This window comes from Maylandia zebra, linkage group LG11 (genome assembly GCF_041146795.1).
Source record: "Maylandia zebra isolate NMK-2024a linkage group LG11, Mzebra_GT3a, whole genome shotgun sequence".
Lineage (NCBI taxonomy): Eukaryota > Metazoa > Chordata > Actinopteri > Cichliformes > Cichlidae > Maylandia > Maylandia zebra.
This window is the reverse complement of record NC_135177.1, coordinates 34,795,726-34,813,070: the sequence shown is the minus strand read 5'-3', so window position 1 is coordinate 34,813,070 and position 17,345 is coordinate 34,795,726. Positions and strand designations below refer to the sequence as shown.

Below are 17,345 nucleotides of genomic sequence, written 5' to 3'. Positions count from 1 at the left end.
CACGCAACATACTCACGAGATTACGGAAAAGAGTTGCCAGATAGTCTACAAACCCTCCCTTTAAGAAAATCAGGAGTTCCAAAAGAAAGAAAGAAAAACATATTATGCAGTTTAGGAATAAGATGCATTTACACTTCAAACAAACACTGTACAGCCAGAAAACACTGAAGATAACATCTGATTGATTCATCTGATTCATACTATTGGAGCCACGTTCCTACTACCCTCTGTAAGGGATTTCCGATTGTTTTTGTAAACTGAAGAATACCTTTTATTTTTTTTACATATAAATTGTGTAATACAGAACAGAGTCAGACACTTCACGTGAGAAGTCAGAAAAAAAATTAATTATAAAAACATATAAAAAAAAGAAGCTCAAGTTTTTTTGTTTGTGTAGCCACCTGTGAGGATGTTTCCTGGTAATACACAGATAACTTTGGCACATCTAAATTTAATATATATATTTTTTCATTCACTTGTAGAGTTTAATTTCAACAAGGGCACACAGGGTATCCAGGGTATCCAGTCCCTAAATATTTTTATATTTAGGGACTGGATACTAAAGTATAGTCTGTCTAAAGTACAAAAATGTATTAATTCGTTTTTCTGCTCTGAAAAAAACAAAACCCCTTTTGAGTCTTTATATTGATTATTAACATTGAGTCTCAATTGCCCAGCATTGCATTAACGTTTTCAACCAAATGACTTCAAACTTTTTTCAAATATTTCTGAAAGACCAAATACAGTAACACACTCTCAGTGGTTTACTAGCAACAAATAGATATACATACCTTCAGTCTTGTGTCACAGCTGCTTATCCAAATTTCATCCCAATGATGCTCTGCTGCACTGAGATCTGGTGACTCGACGCCATCTGAGTACCGCGTTTTTCGATCTTCTGTTGTCTAATTTTGATGAGTCTGTGCAAAACGTAGCCTCAGTTCCCTGTTCTTAGCTGCCGCATGTAGTCCATCTGCTTCAAGGTTGGATGCGTTTTGCTTTCAGAGATGCTCTTCTGCATAGCTTGTTTGTAACTAGTGGTTATTTGAGTTACTGTTACCTTCTTATCAGCTGTAAGCCCTGAAAATGGCCATGCTGGAAAATCCCAGTACATCAACAATGTCTGAAATACTCACACCAGCCCATCTGACATCAAGAACCATGCCACGTTCAGTCCTCTTGAACTTGTTCAAACTTGACAGGCTGTCTTGACCATGTCTGCATGTCTAAATGATTTGAGTTGCTGCTGATGTGAAAGGCTGATTAGATATTTGGGTTACTGTGATGGGCAGTGAAACAGACGTACCTAATAAAGTGGTTGCTGAATGTATAGCGTGACTTCACTGGACTAAACAGTAATTGGTCCTATGTTCTCAGACTGTATTTTTTTCTGATGCTTTTCTTCATTTCATCAGTTTTGTAAAAAAAACAAAAAAAAACACACACTTTACATTTCATTTTTGTTTCTGAAACGTTTTAATTCATTCATTAGAGCTGAAGTGATTGGCTGATTATTCGTGTTCTGACAAATGTGAAAATGTTTTTGATTGTTGGAGTGTATTTTGCACAGGTGAGTCTGTGTTATGAAAAATGCCCTAACTGTTCTGAGTGGTGGGAAAGACCTTTCTGCTGTGAGAATTGTGCCAAATCGATTGAATAAAAACTGTAACATGTAATCACTAAAATACAAAAATCATCTGAAACCACAACACAGACTACACACACAGTTTTTATGAATACGCTCAGAAGTGTGTGGTCATAGGACAATGTGATCTATCTTCCACTCTGATTATTATAGGACAGTTTGGTAATTTCCATTACCAGAAAAAAATGAAATGCCTTTAGGCAATTTAGGAATTACGTCGCTGCATGGGTTACAGGATTACAGGTCATGTTATATATATATATATATGCAAAACCTCATGTTTGTTTTTGTCCCATATTGGCACTAATACCTACAATATTTACATACAATTTATGTTTTGATCCTTACACCATGTTGATCAAAAATGCTGCTTAAAAACTGGGTTTATTAATAGACTAGAATGCACCTCTGTTCTTGTAATTTCAGGTAGATGCCACTAGAGGACTATAAAGCTCATGGATTATTGTACACATCTATAAAACATTTCCATAATTTTAAGTTTTTATGTATCTGCCTACTGTGGAAATGTGACAGAGAGCCAACTGTCTCTCAAAAACACAGATTTTGAACAGTTATTGCAAGCACATGGGTTTTTTTTGTTTGTTTTTTTAATTTCTCAGTGTCGCCTGCAGAATAATTACAAGAGTAGTAATTACAGGTAAGTTGGGGTGGAATTCTCCGCTCTGTTTGTTCAGTTTACACATCGTGAACCCTCTGCTTAAGTGCTTTTTCTTCCTTTCTGTCCAAAGTCACAAGTTGCAAACCCCTGAAGGAACTGCAGGCAATTAAGTGTAGGAGGATGAAGATAATTACAAGCTTACTAAATTCAGTCGAATCCCCAGATCCCAAATCTTACCTGCCCTCCTCACTCTGAGTACCGTGTCTGAGGAGCGTGTGAGGGCATGATCTGCTCCACCACAAGTGAAGACTCACAATCCTTAAACGATGATTAAATCACCCACACATGTGTGAACACTATGATGCAACCAAATTCTTCCTGTGAACTGATCACCAACTTCCTTTGTTTTACATGTACACTGAACACACCCTTCTATCTTTAATGTACAGTATTTTTACAAGAGGTTGTCAAGTATAATGTTTTTGTTTTTTTAATTAAATAAATGAGAGTAAATGTGTGACTTCTCTCTTTTACAAACTACATTCATTCAGAAGTTTTTATGTGGAATTAATTAATTATTGACATAGGCTGTGGGAAACTGCTACTATATGTTAATAATATTAATAATATGTTGGCTGTCGAATATTACAAGCTGTGTATGATCAAACATTGTTGGTGGTGGTGTAAGTGGGACTGACTCGAGATTTATTGCTAGATCGTATATAAACGATAGGTTGATGCTCAGCAGTGAATTTTGAAGGTAAGCCCTTTGTCAGTCATACACTAGTTAAAAGACACTATTACATATTTCCTCTTGAATTAAACCATAATTTATAAAATGACACAGCGTTAAATTGGCCTTGAGACTAGCATACCAGACCATAAAGTCATCAGGAAAGTGTCTGCAGACATCATAAATCAAAAGCGAAGGGTCATTTTCTACTACAGTCATACAACAAGACTTTTTGCAACCATGAGAACTACCCCTACTGACCATTAAAAAAAGGAGATTTAAGCATAGACTGTATTTAAAGTCCAGTTCAGTTGCTTAAATTAGCAGATGTGAGGTCTAGGAGCTAAAGCTGCATGTACCAGCACATCAGTTAATCAAATAACTACAAGCTTTATCAGTATCCTGAATTTTTTTTTACTCACATTACAACTTTTTGCATTGGCCTGACTATAAAGCTCAAGAGGTACCACTTAGGTTTAATGCAATTTTTACAGTATGGCTCAAAAACGTACATTTGTGCATGGTAACTCACTGTATACCTAATACTATCTGGCTCCAGTGTGTCTGAGTCATCAGAGTAACAAAAAGGCCCAAAAACTCTTGTTCATGTGCATTTGAAAAAAAAAAAAGAGGAATAAGGTTGATTAAACTTTGGATATGCAAATAAAGAAAAAAGTTTTCTACTTTCTACATTCTCTGAAATCATCCAGAGTTGGTCCAGAAAGGTAGAACACACATTTCCACACAAAGTTAAGAATTTAATTATTTGTTTATTTATTAATTTATTTACGTATTTCTATCTCCAGAATCACCCACCCGAAAAATATAAATTCCGGTGTATTCCAAAAAAAAAAAGAGAAAGGAAAAAAGGAACAATGGCATCTTCATCAACTGGATCAAAGGAATTAATCAACAAAATCAAAGAGGCAATAATTATTATCATTATTACAATAATAATTCAATGATCAGAATATCCACATTCATAACAAATCCATATACAACTGCAATACACTCTTCAACACCACTCTTCCATTAATATACAGAAAATCCCCAAATGTCTGTCCTGTCATAACAACAATAGAGGAGCTTTCAGGGAGGGTGGGGGCTATGGCTTGTCAAAGGGTAATGGAGATGAGCGATCAGCGGAGGTAACGGATCTAAGGTTAGTAAGAGTATAAGGGGGAGGAGGCACACTTATTTAGTAAGGACCTATACAAAAACGAGCAATGGTGAGTAATGACAGTAGACTTTCATGGAAGGGTTTGCCAGTCTAGCCGCACAAAAAGGTTAGACGGTTCCATGAGAAGCAGAATTTGGGGAACAAAATTTCAAGAAATATATAAGGGTTGTCTGAATAAATATATAGCTCTGAATGACAACCGCTGCAAACATATAAGTGAACGCCAGATACGCAAGAACTCAAAACAGGTTGAGAATTTTTAAATAATAATAATAATGGATACTTTATTGATCCCCATGGGGAAATTACTTGTTTTTCTCTGCATTTGACCCATTCACTCAGTGAAGCAGTGGGCAGCCCACTAAGCAGGCGCCCGGGGGAGCAGTGTGTAGGGACGGTACCTTGCTCAGGGGTACCTCAGGGTAGCCGTTAAGTGGATTCGAACCGCCGACCTTCCGATCATGGGGCGACCACTTTACCTACTGAGCTATCCCTGCCCCCTAAAGAAATGCAAATGGAGGTTTCTGGGGGGCAAAAAAGGTCTAAGTCTATATATGTACAAACATTGCTTGGTCACCCAAATCTACTTAGAAAAGCTTTTTTAGTTGGTCAGAAAATGAGTGCAAGCTTAATATTACGTGAGTTACTTCTTGTATGAGAGCTTCAAGAATGCAGCTAGAAGTGACAGACCTTGCTGATATTCTAAGTCTGCACAGAAAGTGCCTCTGATAGCTGTCAGTACATGTAAAAACCTTTCCATGCCTCAATATTGGTAACTTGAGAAGACCTATTCATAGAAAGAGAGAGAAACATTAGAGGAAAAAATAGCTGTACACTCTGCATATACAAACAAACTGTATATACACATAGACATACCATATATACACATGTATCCAGTATATACACAAAGATTGAGCCAGTACACACACTTATATACAAACACATTCACTCGTTTCAGCAGGACCTCTAACATGTCTCTCTCTCGTTTCAGTCAAAAGTGGAAATGGCAGGGATTTCAACTCAGATTGGTGTCAGTGGAGTCCATCCATAGAAAGAAAACGGGGAGTTTTACAGCAATTTGACTGCAGAAATGTGGCCACACTGAAACCAAGAGTTCATCCTCTGCTTGGTTAAAACTCTACAGACAGGTAGTCGAAGTGGAGTACAAAACGATAGCTGTAAGAATGTCCTTATCCAATCAATTTCACATCGTCCGTATATGGAGAGCTCCATGGCGACATCTGTCCACTTTATTTCGCTTTTGAACAATAATAACCAAGAGCAAGGAGGGATCAGGTGTCAGCAACGTGCAAACTGTCGTAAGGGGAGTAGGTGAAACACGAGTTCATCCCTTTCGCTGCAGTCTTTTGGGGCAACTCTTCTTTCCAAAAGATTGTCTCAGTAAGAAACTCGGTTCATATAAAATGGGTTATTTATGAACTTCCATTAGATAGAGGCATCTATCTATATCAAGAAATAAATATCTCCTCCGGAAGATTTTAAACAAAGAGTTTTTCTTTAATTGTAAGAATAAGCAGTTTCATCATAGAAATATAAATAATAACATTCTGTCCGGCTTTTCAAAGTCTTCACTGAAGCAAGAGTATTGTTTAGAAGCGGTTTTACGTTATGAATTAGGCTGTGCATATTTAGGTTCCTTTAAAATCAAACGCTGAACGAGATTCAAACGGAAGAGCTAAAAACTACGAGGAGAGAAAAAGATCAAGTGTGTCTAGAACGAAGTAAGACTGAAGTGGTTAAATGATGCTTTTTAAAATCCTAGATGCATAAAGAGTGAATAGATGAAGAGGAATCAAGGGGTAATTTGAAAAGACTACAAGAGAGATAGATAGAGAGAGAGAGGCAAATAAATGCTATGAAAGCAAATCAGCTTGGACTGAAAATTTTAAGAGAAGTCAAGCACCTTTGAAATACATCTTACCCACCCCTCTCTCTCACTTTGAGCATCGCGCCTTCCTTGGCTTTTGTGTTCCTCCGTTCTGCTGATTGATCAGACTGCATAGCTGTTCTTTGCATGCTCGGCAGGCTGACAACAACAATATCTGTCCAGCCTACCTTTTGTTTGTAAGTCAAATGTAGATCCAACCATGAGGCATCAAACATATTAAAAAAAATCCTGTTATCAAATCAGAGAGAGAGGGCCCAGTAAAGTGAAAACAAAAAAGCCAAAAAAACCCAGCATTTCCTTACATGGTCCGCTGGGGCTCTGCACCATCCTTTGAGCAAAGAGAATGGGACCAGTGCCCCAAGTTCTCCCTTTGTCAGCCAATCGCGTCACGAGAGAGGGCTCTGGACATTTGGCCATGCCACCCTGCAGACTGCCGATGGTGCATCAGCCAATTAGGTTCCACATTGTCCTCGATGAAGCTTTGAGAGTGGCTGGGGGAGAAAAAAGGGAGACAGAGAGAGAGAAGAAACGGGGGAGGGTGCTTGATCAGGTGCTATTAAAGCATAGCTATTGACCGAGTATCTGCATGGTGGCAGTCTTTCCAAAGCTGGACTCGTCTCTTTTTATTTTCTATAGTTTTTGTGTTCAGCTCTGAGGCAACTGCTTGTTTACCTGAGTCACTGAGGTATTTTCACAGCAATGTTAATTTCTCAATCACGGATCATATCACGTCTCAGAAAAGACACTGATGTTCATAACCTAGCCCGCTTTGAATCCAACATTCACCACACAAGTAAATTCACAAGAAAGAAGTAGCCCTAAATAGACAATCTTTCCCTGCATAAGACTGCTAGCATTATAAACATTTGGTGGTTCAACATTCACTATCATTAGAAGTCTAATCTAAGCTTAACCACTGCAGGCCATTTTGACCTTTGACACGGCAAAAACAAAAATGTTGTGGTCTGTCTAAAGTGAAAAATGGCTGATGTGAAACACTTCTTGAACTTTAAAACAAGCCAAGTTGTTGCAGAGCGACACCGGTGTGTGAGGCTACAAAGACAAAAACAAATTCACATCGAGACAAACCTTACAGCAGACAGTTCATAGACAAAATGAAGGAATATGGATACATGTTGCAAACATTTCAAAGATGTGTTTTCAGCATTGGACACATGAGAAATCAAATCATGAGTTCATTTGCAAAGTACATCAAACAATTGTCTAAATTTTTTATTTATTTTTTGCTTTGTTTTCAACAACAGGTCTCTTTTCATTTAAAAAAAGAAACCTCAAGTTAAGCAAACTACACACAGTAATATATAAGATAATATAATATATAATAATTTGTAGAATCAGGGATATAATTTATTTTATTGTGTTACGCAAGGCTTTATAAGGTGCATTTGGTTGATGACTAGCTAGTCTACTGGCCAAAGGATACTCAATGCATCTATCCCAGGCACTTAACGGCAGGCTTAGCAAACCTAGAAATGGTCTTTTCACAGATATTTGTAAGGAAACAAAATCCTCTTTGTGTTTGGCAAATTTGAAAGTAAAAATGGGGTAAAATGTAGTGTATGCTCAAACCAACTACAAACCTGTTTTTACTATTTATTTGTTTTGGTGAAAATTGCAAGATAAATTATTAAAGGCTGTGTCTGAAATAAGCAAAATAATCATCTTCTAGAAAAACACAAAGAATCAACATAATTTAAGTGAAAGAAAAACAAACAAACACTGAATACACTTCATTCATCCCTGTCTTTCAACGTATTAAAATTACTAGTGCTAGTTGTAAACTACAGATAGCCTTTGGAGGCAAAAGTGCAATAGTTGATCCATCAATTCTGAGCCTGGGAGCTGCTTTTATTAAATGTGATTAAAATCAGAGATTGGAGGAGTGCAAAAAAACCCAAAAACAGATATGGAAACCCCAACACCCCCGTTTAAGCATAACACAACATGATGCACAAAGAACAAAGACGGACGCACACGGAACATATTGGGAGGGGGAAAAAAAGTCCTGTCAAAGACAAACTGCAGAAGAGAGAGAGAGAAAAGACAGTGAGTGAACCATGAAAGAGGCAGTGCTATGGCAGACACAGACAGCTGACTTGGAAAATGGCACCATTTGTTTCTGTTTAGCACCAGTTTATCACAAATCGGTTCTGAGATTGAGAAGAGAAAAACTGCACGAGCTCAGTCCAAAAACAAGACGTCCCTTAGATTGAAAAGAAGAAAGAAGTTCCCAGAAATGTCTCTCATCACTCAAACCGCTATGATGCTTGATCTTGTGTCTTTGAATCTCTGTTTTCGGCCCATATATTGTTTCCCTTACTTGCAAAGCCAACTTGATCGCCGTCTGTTAACTGTATTGTAAAACCCTGTTGGAAAAACACTCAAAGGCACTATGAAAGCCAGACCACACTGCCACATTCCTACTAAAACAAACTGTAGCCTGGCGTGTTCAGGATATATTAATGCATCTACATCCATGGGAGTCAAGGGTTACTGTAAGCTAGCTTCTAGCTTCTAGCACTTCTTTGCTAATGGCTACTATGAAGTCTTTGGGGTGCAAGACATTCTATAGTTCTTGATCCTTACATGTTTGTTTCTAGTGGAATCAAAGACAGGCGATGAGTGCACGGAGCACATATTCACATATCTTGGTATGCATGTTAATGCTTTGTTTGACAGATTCAAAGTACGTAAGGTATCATTGTCTTGTCCTGCAAGACTGATACTATCTGAAGCTCCATGTGAGCATCAAGAGAACAAATGTCCATTGAAGAGCCCTTTATGTTGTGTGTTAATGTGTTAAGCACTGTACAGTAGCTGTATGATTACTACTCGTCTCCTGCTCGCTTTTCTTCTCTCTCTTGCCTGGGCAATAAGAACATAAAAGGTGATTTCTTTTCAAAGAACTGTCTTGCTAAATGGGGAAAGGGCAGGGGTGGTGTTTTCCTTTGGGTCATCTCTCTCTGATTTGGCTCAGTGCTGTGTTTGACCTACTCCCCCTTCTTCTGCTATGCCTGTAGTTGCTGCTGCTGTAGTTCCAGTTGTCTGTGAGGTTGTCATTGGGGAAGATGTTTGGCTGCCACGGAGCTCTCCATTCTGACTAGGATGTTGATGAGGAGCGGGTAGAGAGGGAGGATCTATGGTTTGAGGGAGGACTCCATTGTGGGGCGAGCTGACAGAGGAAATGCCCGAGGAAGAGACTCTGAGGCCTTGATCGTTGGTTACTGCTCCACCTCCTCCACCTCCCCCTCCACCTTCAGTTTTCACACCGGGGTCTGCAGAACCCAGGGAGGAAAGCTGGTCCTCCTAGCGAGATAGAGAGAGAAGGGAGGGGAAAGAGGAGTGGGAGCAGGGAGAAATGGTCGTAGGAGAGAGGCCATTCAATGAAAGATGGGAGGGATGTGAGGAGTTGCAATAGGAGATGTCCAATCAAGGCAGACATGTAAAGGGAAAAAATACACGTTGAAGAGGTGTGAAAGTGTGGGAGAAAGGAATAGCAGTGAGATAAGGATGGAAAGAGGATAAAAGAGAAAAATCACCAGAGAAGGACATGATTTGAAGGGAAAAACATCAACAGCGAAAAACAGAAATAACCAGATGGAATGGATACATGTAAAGGCAATGGTCAAAGCAAAGCGAAGGTGCATTTGGAAAATAACAGACGCGTGACAAGGGATTGGAAGAACCACACATAAAGAAGGAGAGACACAGAGAGAGGAGAGAAAGAGCCCAATGAGTTACGAGGTTGATGCGTGACGCACACCAATAGAAATGGTAGCACAAGAAAAGGGACACAGGTAAAGAGGAGATGAAGGGGAATTAAAAATCTTGAGGTCAAAGGATCCTGATCCTCTTGGCATGAGTAGGTGTTTGTCAGGTGTCAGGCAAAGTCAAGAAGTCAAGTGAGTCATCTTCTGACAGTGAGTACAAATAATGCTCAATAACCACTAATTTTCAAAGTAAAAGCGCGTGCTTGAGCAGCTGAAAATATTTTAAATTACAGACTGAAAAAGAGCGCTAGTCTTATGGCTTGAAAGTAAGCTTAACAGCACTCGCTGTAGCATAACATGTTACGCAAAACATGCAAAACTGTCAAGACACATAGAGGTCAGCAGCAACTTTAAAAAGCAAGTCTTAAAGAGTCTGACATGAAATCCAAACCTCTGTCAAATTCACCAACCAAAACATCCAACCCAAAGCCACTGATCACCGCAGCGGGATGTTCCTCCTGGGTTGGAGCTTTTGATTAGACATTCAAACAAAGTTTGGTTTTACTTTTGTTTTTTACTTACATTAGAGCGAAATAACAGCAATGCAATACTAGAGTTTTATTAGTTTATATCAAGGTCTGTTTGCAAGCCTGCACTTCCAGTCTTGTTCACTGATGTCTAAGAGCAGTGGGAAGAGAAAACAATTGGGTTATTATGCCAATAGACAACTATGATGACTCTATTCATACTGCTGCTTAATGTAACAATGCACGACTTCAAGATGATTTGAATACAGAAGCATTTTGAAAGCTGGAATTCACAGTTTTAACATCAGACCTGGGTAGAAACCTCTTGAAATAATTGCACTCGATTTATGGTGCCTGACACATTTGCTGTGTGGTGTCTAGACATAATTACAAAGATTCAGTGACAGTGTAGGACGAGTGCAGCAAGCATCTAAAAGAGCTCGAAGATCTGTGCAGTAATTTAACTTTATATCAAACAGGAAAATGTTCACATATTATACATGTGACAGTAAAAACCACTTTAATGCTCACACACAAGAAGTATGAAACACTGTAATGTGAATGGGATGAAGTGCTGTAGAGGGGAAGACAGGAAGGAGGAGAGATAGTTTGGTCTGCATCCAGTAGAGAAAATGAATCAAAAGCATCAAAAGCAAATAATCTTCGCTTAAACTGTGTCTGATGGGTGTGTCCGCTGTGAGGTGTCTCCATTTCAGTTAAAAAGAGTAAAAAGAAGAAATAATAATTAAAAAAAAATTACCCCAGAATTAGATGTGAATTGGCGGGCCTTTTCTCTTCTCAATCAGAACCAAAATGAATGCAAACACTTTCAGTTGCTAACTGGTGCTATGAACAGCTAAAATCTACTATGGTTACAGACAGTTACAGGATGCCAGTAACATGACTCCACTATAGCACTTGTTTTATTAGTCTCCAACACAACCAACAGTGTTGTTTAATATCCATGTGTAGTCCAGTACACATGCCTATTAAACTGGGAAATCAGGCAGCTGAACAAAGACATGGCAAAATGTTTACTGACATCCTTTTTAACTTACCAAACTTGCTTCACTTTGTGGGCTGTAGTGTTTGATTACGTGGTGCATTCAATTACAGCTTGGTGTGAGTGTGTGTTTTTGTATGCTAATGAAAATTGCAGTATTGGAGACAGAAACACAAAACACTTAGTGGAAATGTTAAGTGTACTGTAAATGATGCAGAAAATAAATTATCACACACACACACACACAAATTCTTACCCATCTCCTCCAATCTCCAATCACTCCAATTTGGAACGTGAATGTCTACAACAAACTGTGAAATCTTTCTCACCTTCACATTTCAGACTAAATACCTGCTGTACGTGCTGGTTTTATCACTCTATATATGGGTAAAAAAAACGTAAAAAGGGGGCTGCAAGTCTTGAAAAGCCTAGCTTGATGGGTATTGAGCTTCTGCTTTGATAGAAAGTACAAAAAGAAAACAGCAAAAAGCAAGAACACGGTATGCATGTCGCACATAAAAAGACGCACAATAACAGCTGACCTACGCCACCATTCGGACAAACAATACGCCCAGGTGCCAAACACATACAGAAACACATACATATCAGGAAAAACACGGATTCACTGAAAGACACAGAACACAACACAAAACATGTGCACAATAATCAGTGTTCTTCAGGGAAGGACTGGGTCAGATACGGAGATTTCACATAAATCGTGTCGTTTGTCATAGGGCGTGGCAGGAGGGATGGAAATCTGAATGGAAAATGTGAATTTAAAGTGGTGCTAAAATATGGCACGTTTGAAGAAAAAAAAGGCAATAAAAGAGAATAACACTAATATTTCATTTACTTTCAGACTGATTTATAAGCAAGAATGGTAAAACCTTGAGAAGCCGTGTTTTCAGTCTGCTTTTGTAAGCTGAAAACAGTTGCAAATATTCAGTTTCTTGCTCACAAATCTAAAGTCTGGAATTATTGCAGCTACTTCTACAATTTCTTTGCATTCAAACTTGTTTTAAAGATACTTTTAGATATCTGTTAGTCAACTTCTATTGACTAAAAACATCATCAAAAGAACGTTAAGAAGATATGAAATGTATGCTGTTTGTAAGTAGCTGATAATTATGGAAATACTTCCTTAAAACTGACTTTAGTTTAATTAAAGCCAAAGAAAAATTACCGTTATATGTAATGAGAAGTGGAATTTTGCAAATGCCAACATATTAAAAGCAGCAGAGAGTAAAAATCAATGATTTCCATTGATTGCTGAATTTCTCTGCATTTCAGCAGCTGATTCAATGCAAAGTAGAGAGTTCTCCGTATATGACTTGAAATTAATTTGTGCATAATAATGTTGGCATGTCTGTGGATTGCTGGTTGTGACTGAATCTTATGTGTGAACAAGCGATGACATTTTCATCTGCAGAGAGCAACAACAGTCACACACAGAGAATTTGAAATGATATTAAAAAAGCTACGGCAGTATTTCTTTAGATTTTTGTCAGGGGATGTCGAATGCTTATTTGTCAACATAAAGAGAAAAAGCAGTCTCAGTTCTGTCTCATCTAATTCAAGTAAACATCCAGGAGGTCTATCACAGAATATTTCCAAGTTAGCAGTGGATAAAAGGAGACACGTTAGTGTGTTGGAAGGGTGACAATAAAAAGCACAGCGGGTTACCTCCTCATTCAGCCTGACAAAACAAAGAAAATGTCATTTTTATGTGTGTGTGTTGTGGATGAGAAGCTCACTTCACACAGTGCCAATCATGGCGCTGTGTAAAAATGACACATTTTGTCATCTGTCAGAGTAAAGAGAATTTAAAGCTGCAGCTGTGCATGTAAAAACACATACAAATAAAATACATCTTTCAGCATAAATCGGCAGCAGGACAGGTTTGCCTTCAGGGCTCTCTGCCAGAAAGCCTTCTGACAGAAATATTTCCTTTCTTTTATGTTATTCTCAGCTTGCAGGTTGGTTAGGTTTGAGCAGCAAAACTAGTTGGTGAGGTTGATTTACATTCTATTCCAAGGCAAGATTATGGCTTGGATTAAAATGTAAACCATGTCTCAGAAGAAAGTTCTAAAAGTAATGAAATGAAAGCAATGAAAACATCCTGTTCTGCTAGCTTTTGGATGTCTGCCTTTGTTTGCTAACTAATGAAATGTTAGCAGTGTTGTAGCTAATAAATAGACCTTTACAATTCTACTATAGGTGCCTCAAGTGTAAGTAAAGTTGTTAATAGCAGGAAATGCAGCAAAATAAAGTAGTTTTTCATGAAAAAAGCTAATGAAGGAATATAGTGAGCACAGGTTTCTCATTAGAAAACATTGTGAAAACCTGCTTCTCAAATCATATAAGGATAAAATGCTAACAACGTGTGATGGTATGGTAAAAAATCTTTTTTAAACTGCAGTACCTTGCTCTCAGTTGTTCTAGCTGGTCACTGCAACAAAAATCCCCCACAGCATTTTCACATAGTTTCACAGGAATGAGTTATAGTTAGAATTTCTGCATTTCTTTGTTCTCATTCGACTGTGCCTCTGTTTATGTATTCTTGATATTAATATTGCTACAAAAGGCTTGAACCACCCCTCGTTAGTGGAAAAGTATCAGTCATGGACTGGCCTCCCCAGAGACTGAACCTCAAAATTATTGAAGCAGTTTGGGGTCATCTTAACAGAGAACAGAAGAAAAGGCAGCCAACATCCAAAGAAGGCCTTTGAATGTCCTTCAAGAAGCTTGCAGAACTATTCCTGCAGACTGCTTAAAGAAATGACAACAACATTACCTCAAAGCTGTGCTAGAGCTTTAGGCTGTGCTAAAAAATAAAGGTGGTCATTTTGACTCTGAAGCTTTTTAGAATTGCACAGTTATTTCTGCCTTACTTATTGAATTTCCATGTATCTTTGCATGTATCAATACATCACTGCATGTGTGGGTCCTTTATCCTGTCACACACTGCATCCTTTTCCTATTTTCATAACAAAATTTAAAGAAATGCAAGGTGGCTCACGACTTTTACCCTGTACCATAAATATATAAGTAAATACCCCTGAAGCCTTTATTTGCCCCAAAGAAAACATTTGCTAACAAATGCCTATACCGCTGTGATTACATATACTTACAAAAATCACAAAAGCAGTATAAATATGTTGATATTATCTTGCACAACAAAATGTGAGTATTAAAAACTTTAATTTTTGCTGTTTTTTTCAGTTGGCCTAAAAAACCCAGCCTTTATCCCTGCAGCAGAGAACGTGAGGCTGCAGACTTCACATTGTCACTGGAGATTTCATAAGCATGTGTTATCCTTTAGGTTAAAGTATTAATCATATAAGACCATCACTTAATGAAATTTTTCTTATATTGGTAGGTGGACGCAGTGCAGCCTTGCAAAAAGAGCCAATCGGATGTACAAATTGGAGCAGTAGCCAATTCAAAATGAATAGTTATTAAATTTATGAATACAATTTCATGTTCAAAGTGAATCCTTCACAACTGGACTCGTTTTAAAATCAAATTGATTTTCTGTTTCACCAACAGTAATTTGAAGCTTTTGAACAGAGACAATAAAATCGAAGCTTTTAGCTGGAACTGGTTTTCTGCCAAAAAACATTTTGGGTGTTTCAATTAAATTTTGAAAACCTGCTGAATAGAGTCATGATCATTCCCGACTTTAAGGGCTTCAGCTGTGTGTTACTGCTTAGAACATCACCTTCAAGTGTAACTGGACTAAGACGTTAAGTTAGCTGAACATAAGCGAGCCACTCTGCCTGATGACTGGAACAGCTAATTCACACAGTGGTGGTCGTGAAAGCCCTCAGTTTGTCTTATCAATAAAAGATATCCTTTTGTTTTTTTAAAGCATGCCCTCTGCTCAGGATGGTGTGTTCCTATCAATTTTTTATTGAGCCACATTTAAAATTCTGCCTCTCTAGGACATATTATCATGGGGCATAATGTTCACAGGTCAGCCTGGTACTGTGTGCAGTTACTGATATTGCAGTACATGATTTATGGGCAGGAGAGTGCAGATAAGATTTAGATGAACACGACTAACTGCTGAGTTGTTTTGCTCACTTTTAAAAATTTGACATTATTTTGTTGTCACCCTAACACACAGGTGTGCCCCTACGAAACATCAGTCATCTCTGTCCAGACATTCTGTGACAGTCCTCCTTTTTATGAGAAGATAAATGGGAGAGCAAAGTGGGCCTGTCAGTGTGTGGGCCTGCAGTGAGTTCACAGGATGCTGTATAAGGACAGGGACGCACATAGAGAACAGTAGAAGTGGAAAAGAGGCAGCAGTTATGGATGGAGAGTGAGAGTTTGCCGGCTTGTTTATTACCTGGATACTCGGGGTGGGACAGGCGCAAGACGGGGCTGCACTAGGATGGACTGACGCCTCCCCTAAGAGAAATCACCGTATCTCATCAACATAGGAGGAGAGGAGAGGAAACGAGAGGAGAGGAGATGAGAGGAAAAAGGAAAGCAGAGGAGGACTAAAAGCAGGAGGCAGGAAGAGAAAACTGATTGCGAAAATAAATAAAATGAGGGACGACTTGTGCGCAAGTGGGGAGGGTCCAGAAGGACGGTGAGGGTAGAGGAAATCAACAGCCACCCAAACAATACATACAAGGTGCACAACACAACATGAACAGAGAACAAGAACATAAATATACATATAAAATGCTTCCTAAGGCATATTTACATATATAATGGCAACCAGAGACACACAGCAGTGTCAGACACGCAACAGCCTGAAAGCATTAGAGCAGCATGCCATGCAGTGTATCATTAACAGAAATCATGCTTGTAGGATAAGAAAGAAAAAGGCGTTAAATCGTGCTCCGCAAACGCCATCTGCATCTGAAAGCAGCCGAATGTTTCATGTTTCCTGGTTCAGAAAGGTAAGAAGACAGCATAAAGAACATGCTTATATCAAACATGCAGTTATCAATGTTATGAAATATATATACACACTTTGAAAACCCAGAAAGAACCAGTTACATCAACACCATATGCAAAAAAACACAGAAACAACCAAGAATATACTTTTTTAAACAAATTTACTCTAACACACACACACACACCTCGCTGAAACTCAAAGTTGCAAGAAATGAGCACAGGGAAAGGAAATAAATCTTAAATGAAGGAGACACTGATGTGATTAATGTAACTACAACCTCAGGAAGTATTTTTCTCTTTGAATGCTGATAACTGATCAAAAGAAAGGTTTAGAAAAACCTGAAAAATCTACAAATGATCAGTCCAACACTGTCAAAGACAAACTGTGAATGTTTCAAGTTACAAGACAATGTTATTACCTCTGTAAATTAAGGTAATAACCTTAATGGGTGTGGCTTTTCCAGGTGGAGTTACAGGTGGAATACTTTCAGGTTCTAAAAATGTGTTTTCCCTTCACATGTGTTGCAGTGTTTTAGTTCCCTGTTTGCTGTTCCCTAACTGCTTTACTTTACCTTACAGCTGAATCGTCTTCTCTTTATTGTTTCAGGGCAGCTCTGTGTCCCAATGCATGTTTATGGAGGAGATTTACCCACAAATAAAAACATTATAACTGACTCAATGTTCAATTTCATTATGAATTAATTTGATTTTTGTTAAAACTGACAAAAGAGTTGTGAGCTTCCTAGCAGTAACCACTGCACAGGCGCAAAAAAGGACCTAAAATTTAAAGTCACCGTTTACATTAGGCAAAAAAAAAAAGCATTTAAAATGTGTGTTAAGTGTAAGATTAAAAAAAGAGAGAGAGAGGAATCTCTCGATTGTTTAAATCAAATCTTCTTGGAGTGTTTTTTTTCCTTTTCTTTTTGTAGGCATTAGGACACTCTTGTGGAAAGGATTATGGCATTCTGCACCTGTGATATTATGTGAGGTCTAATTAAGTGTGGAGTGTTGTTTTGGAAGATGGTAGCAGTGGCCTGAGGAAACAGCAGCACCATGGCTCATCCCCCTTCTCACTCCCTATTAA

At 38.3% G+C, this 17,345-nt stretch overlaps 1 protein-coding gene across 10 annotated transcripts in view; it reads right to left on the bottom strand.

Annotated features, from left to right (window-relative positions):
* Positions 1 to 3,782: 3,782 nt before the first annotated feature.
* Positions 3,783 to 17,345, bottom strand: part of syngap1b (synaptic Ras GTPase activating protein 1b) — a 189,856-nt gene continuing 176,293 nt past the window's right edge. For 8 of the 10 annotated variants that reach the window (XM_076890240.1, XM_076890231.1, XM_076890233.1 and 5 more), the window contains one exon: positions 6,484 to 9,413. In XM_076890240.1, the coding sequence (XP_076746355.1) occupies positions 9,081 to 9,413 (333 nt within the window). In that variant the 3' untranslated portion in view covers positions 6,484 to 9,080. Of the gene's footprint in view, positions 9,414 to 15,701; positions 15,764 to 17,345 lie in introns of all 10 variants that reach the window. The other 2 variants (XM_076890232.1, XM_076890234.1) reach the window with 2 other exon arrangements.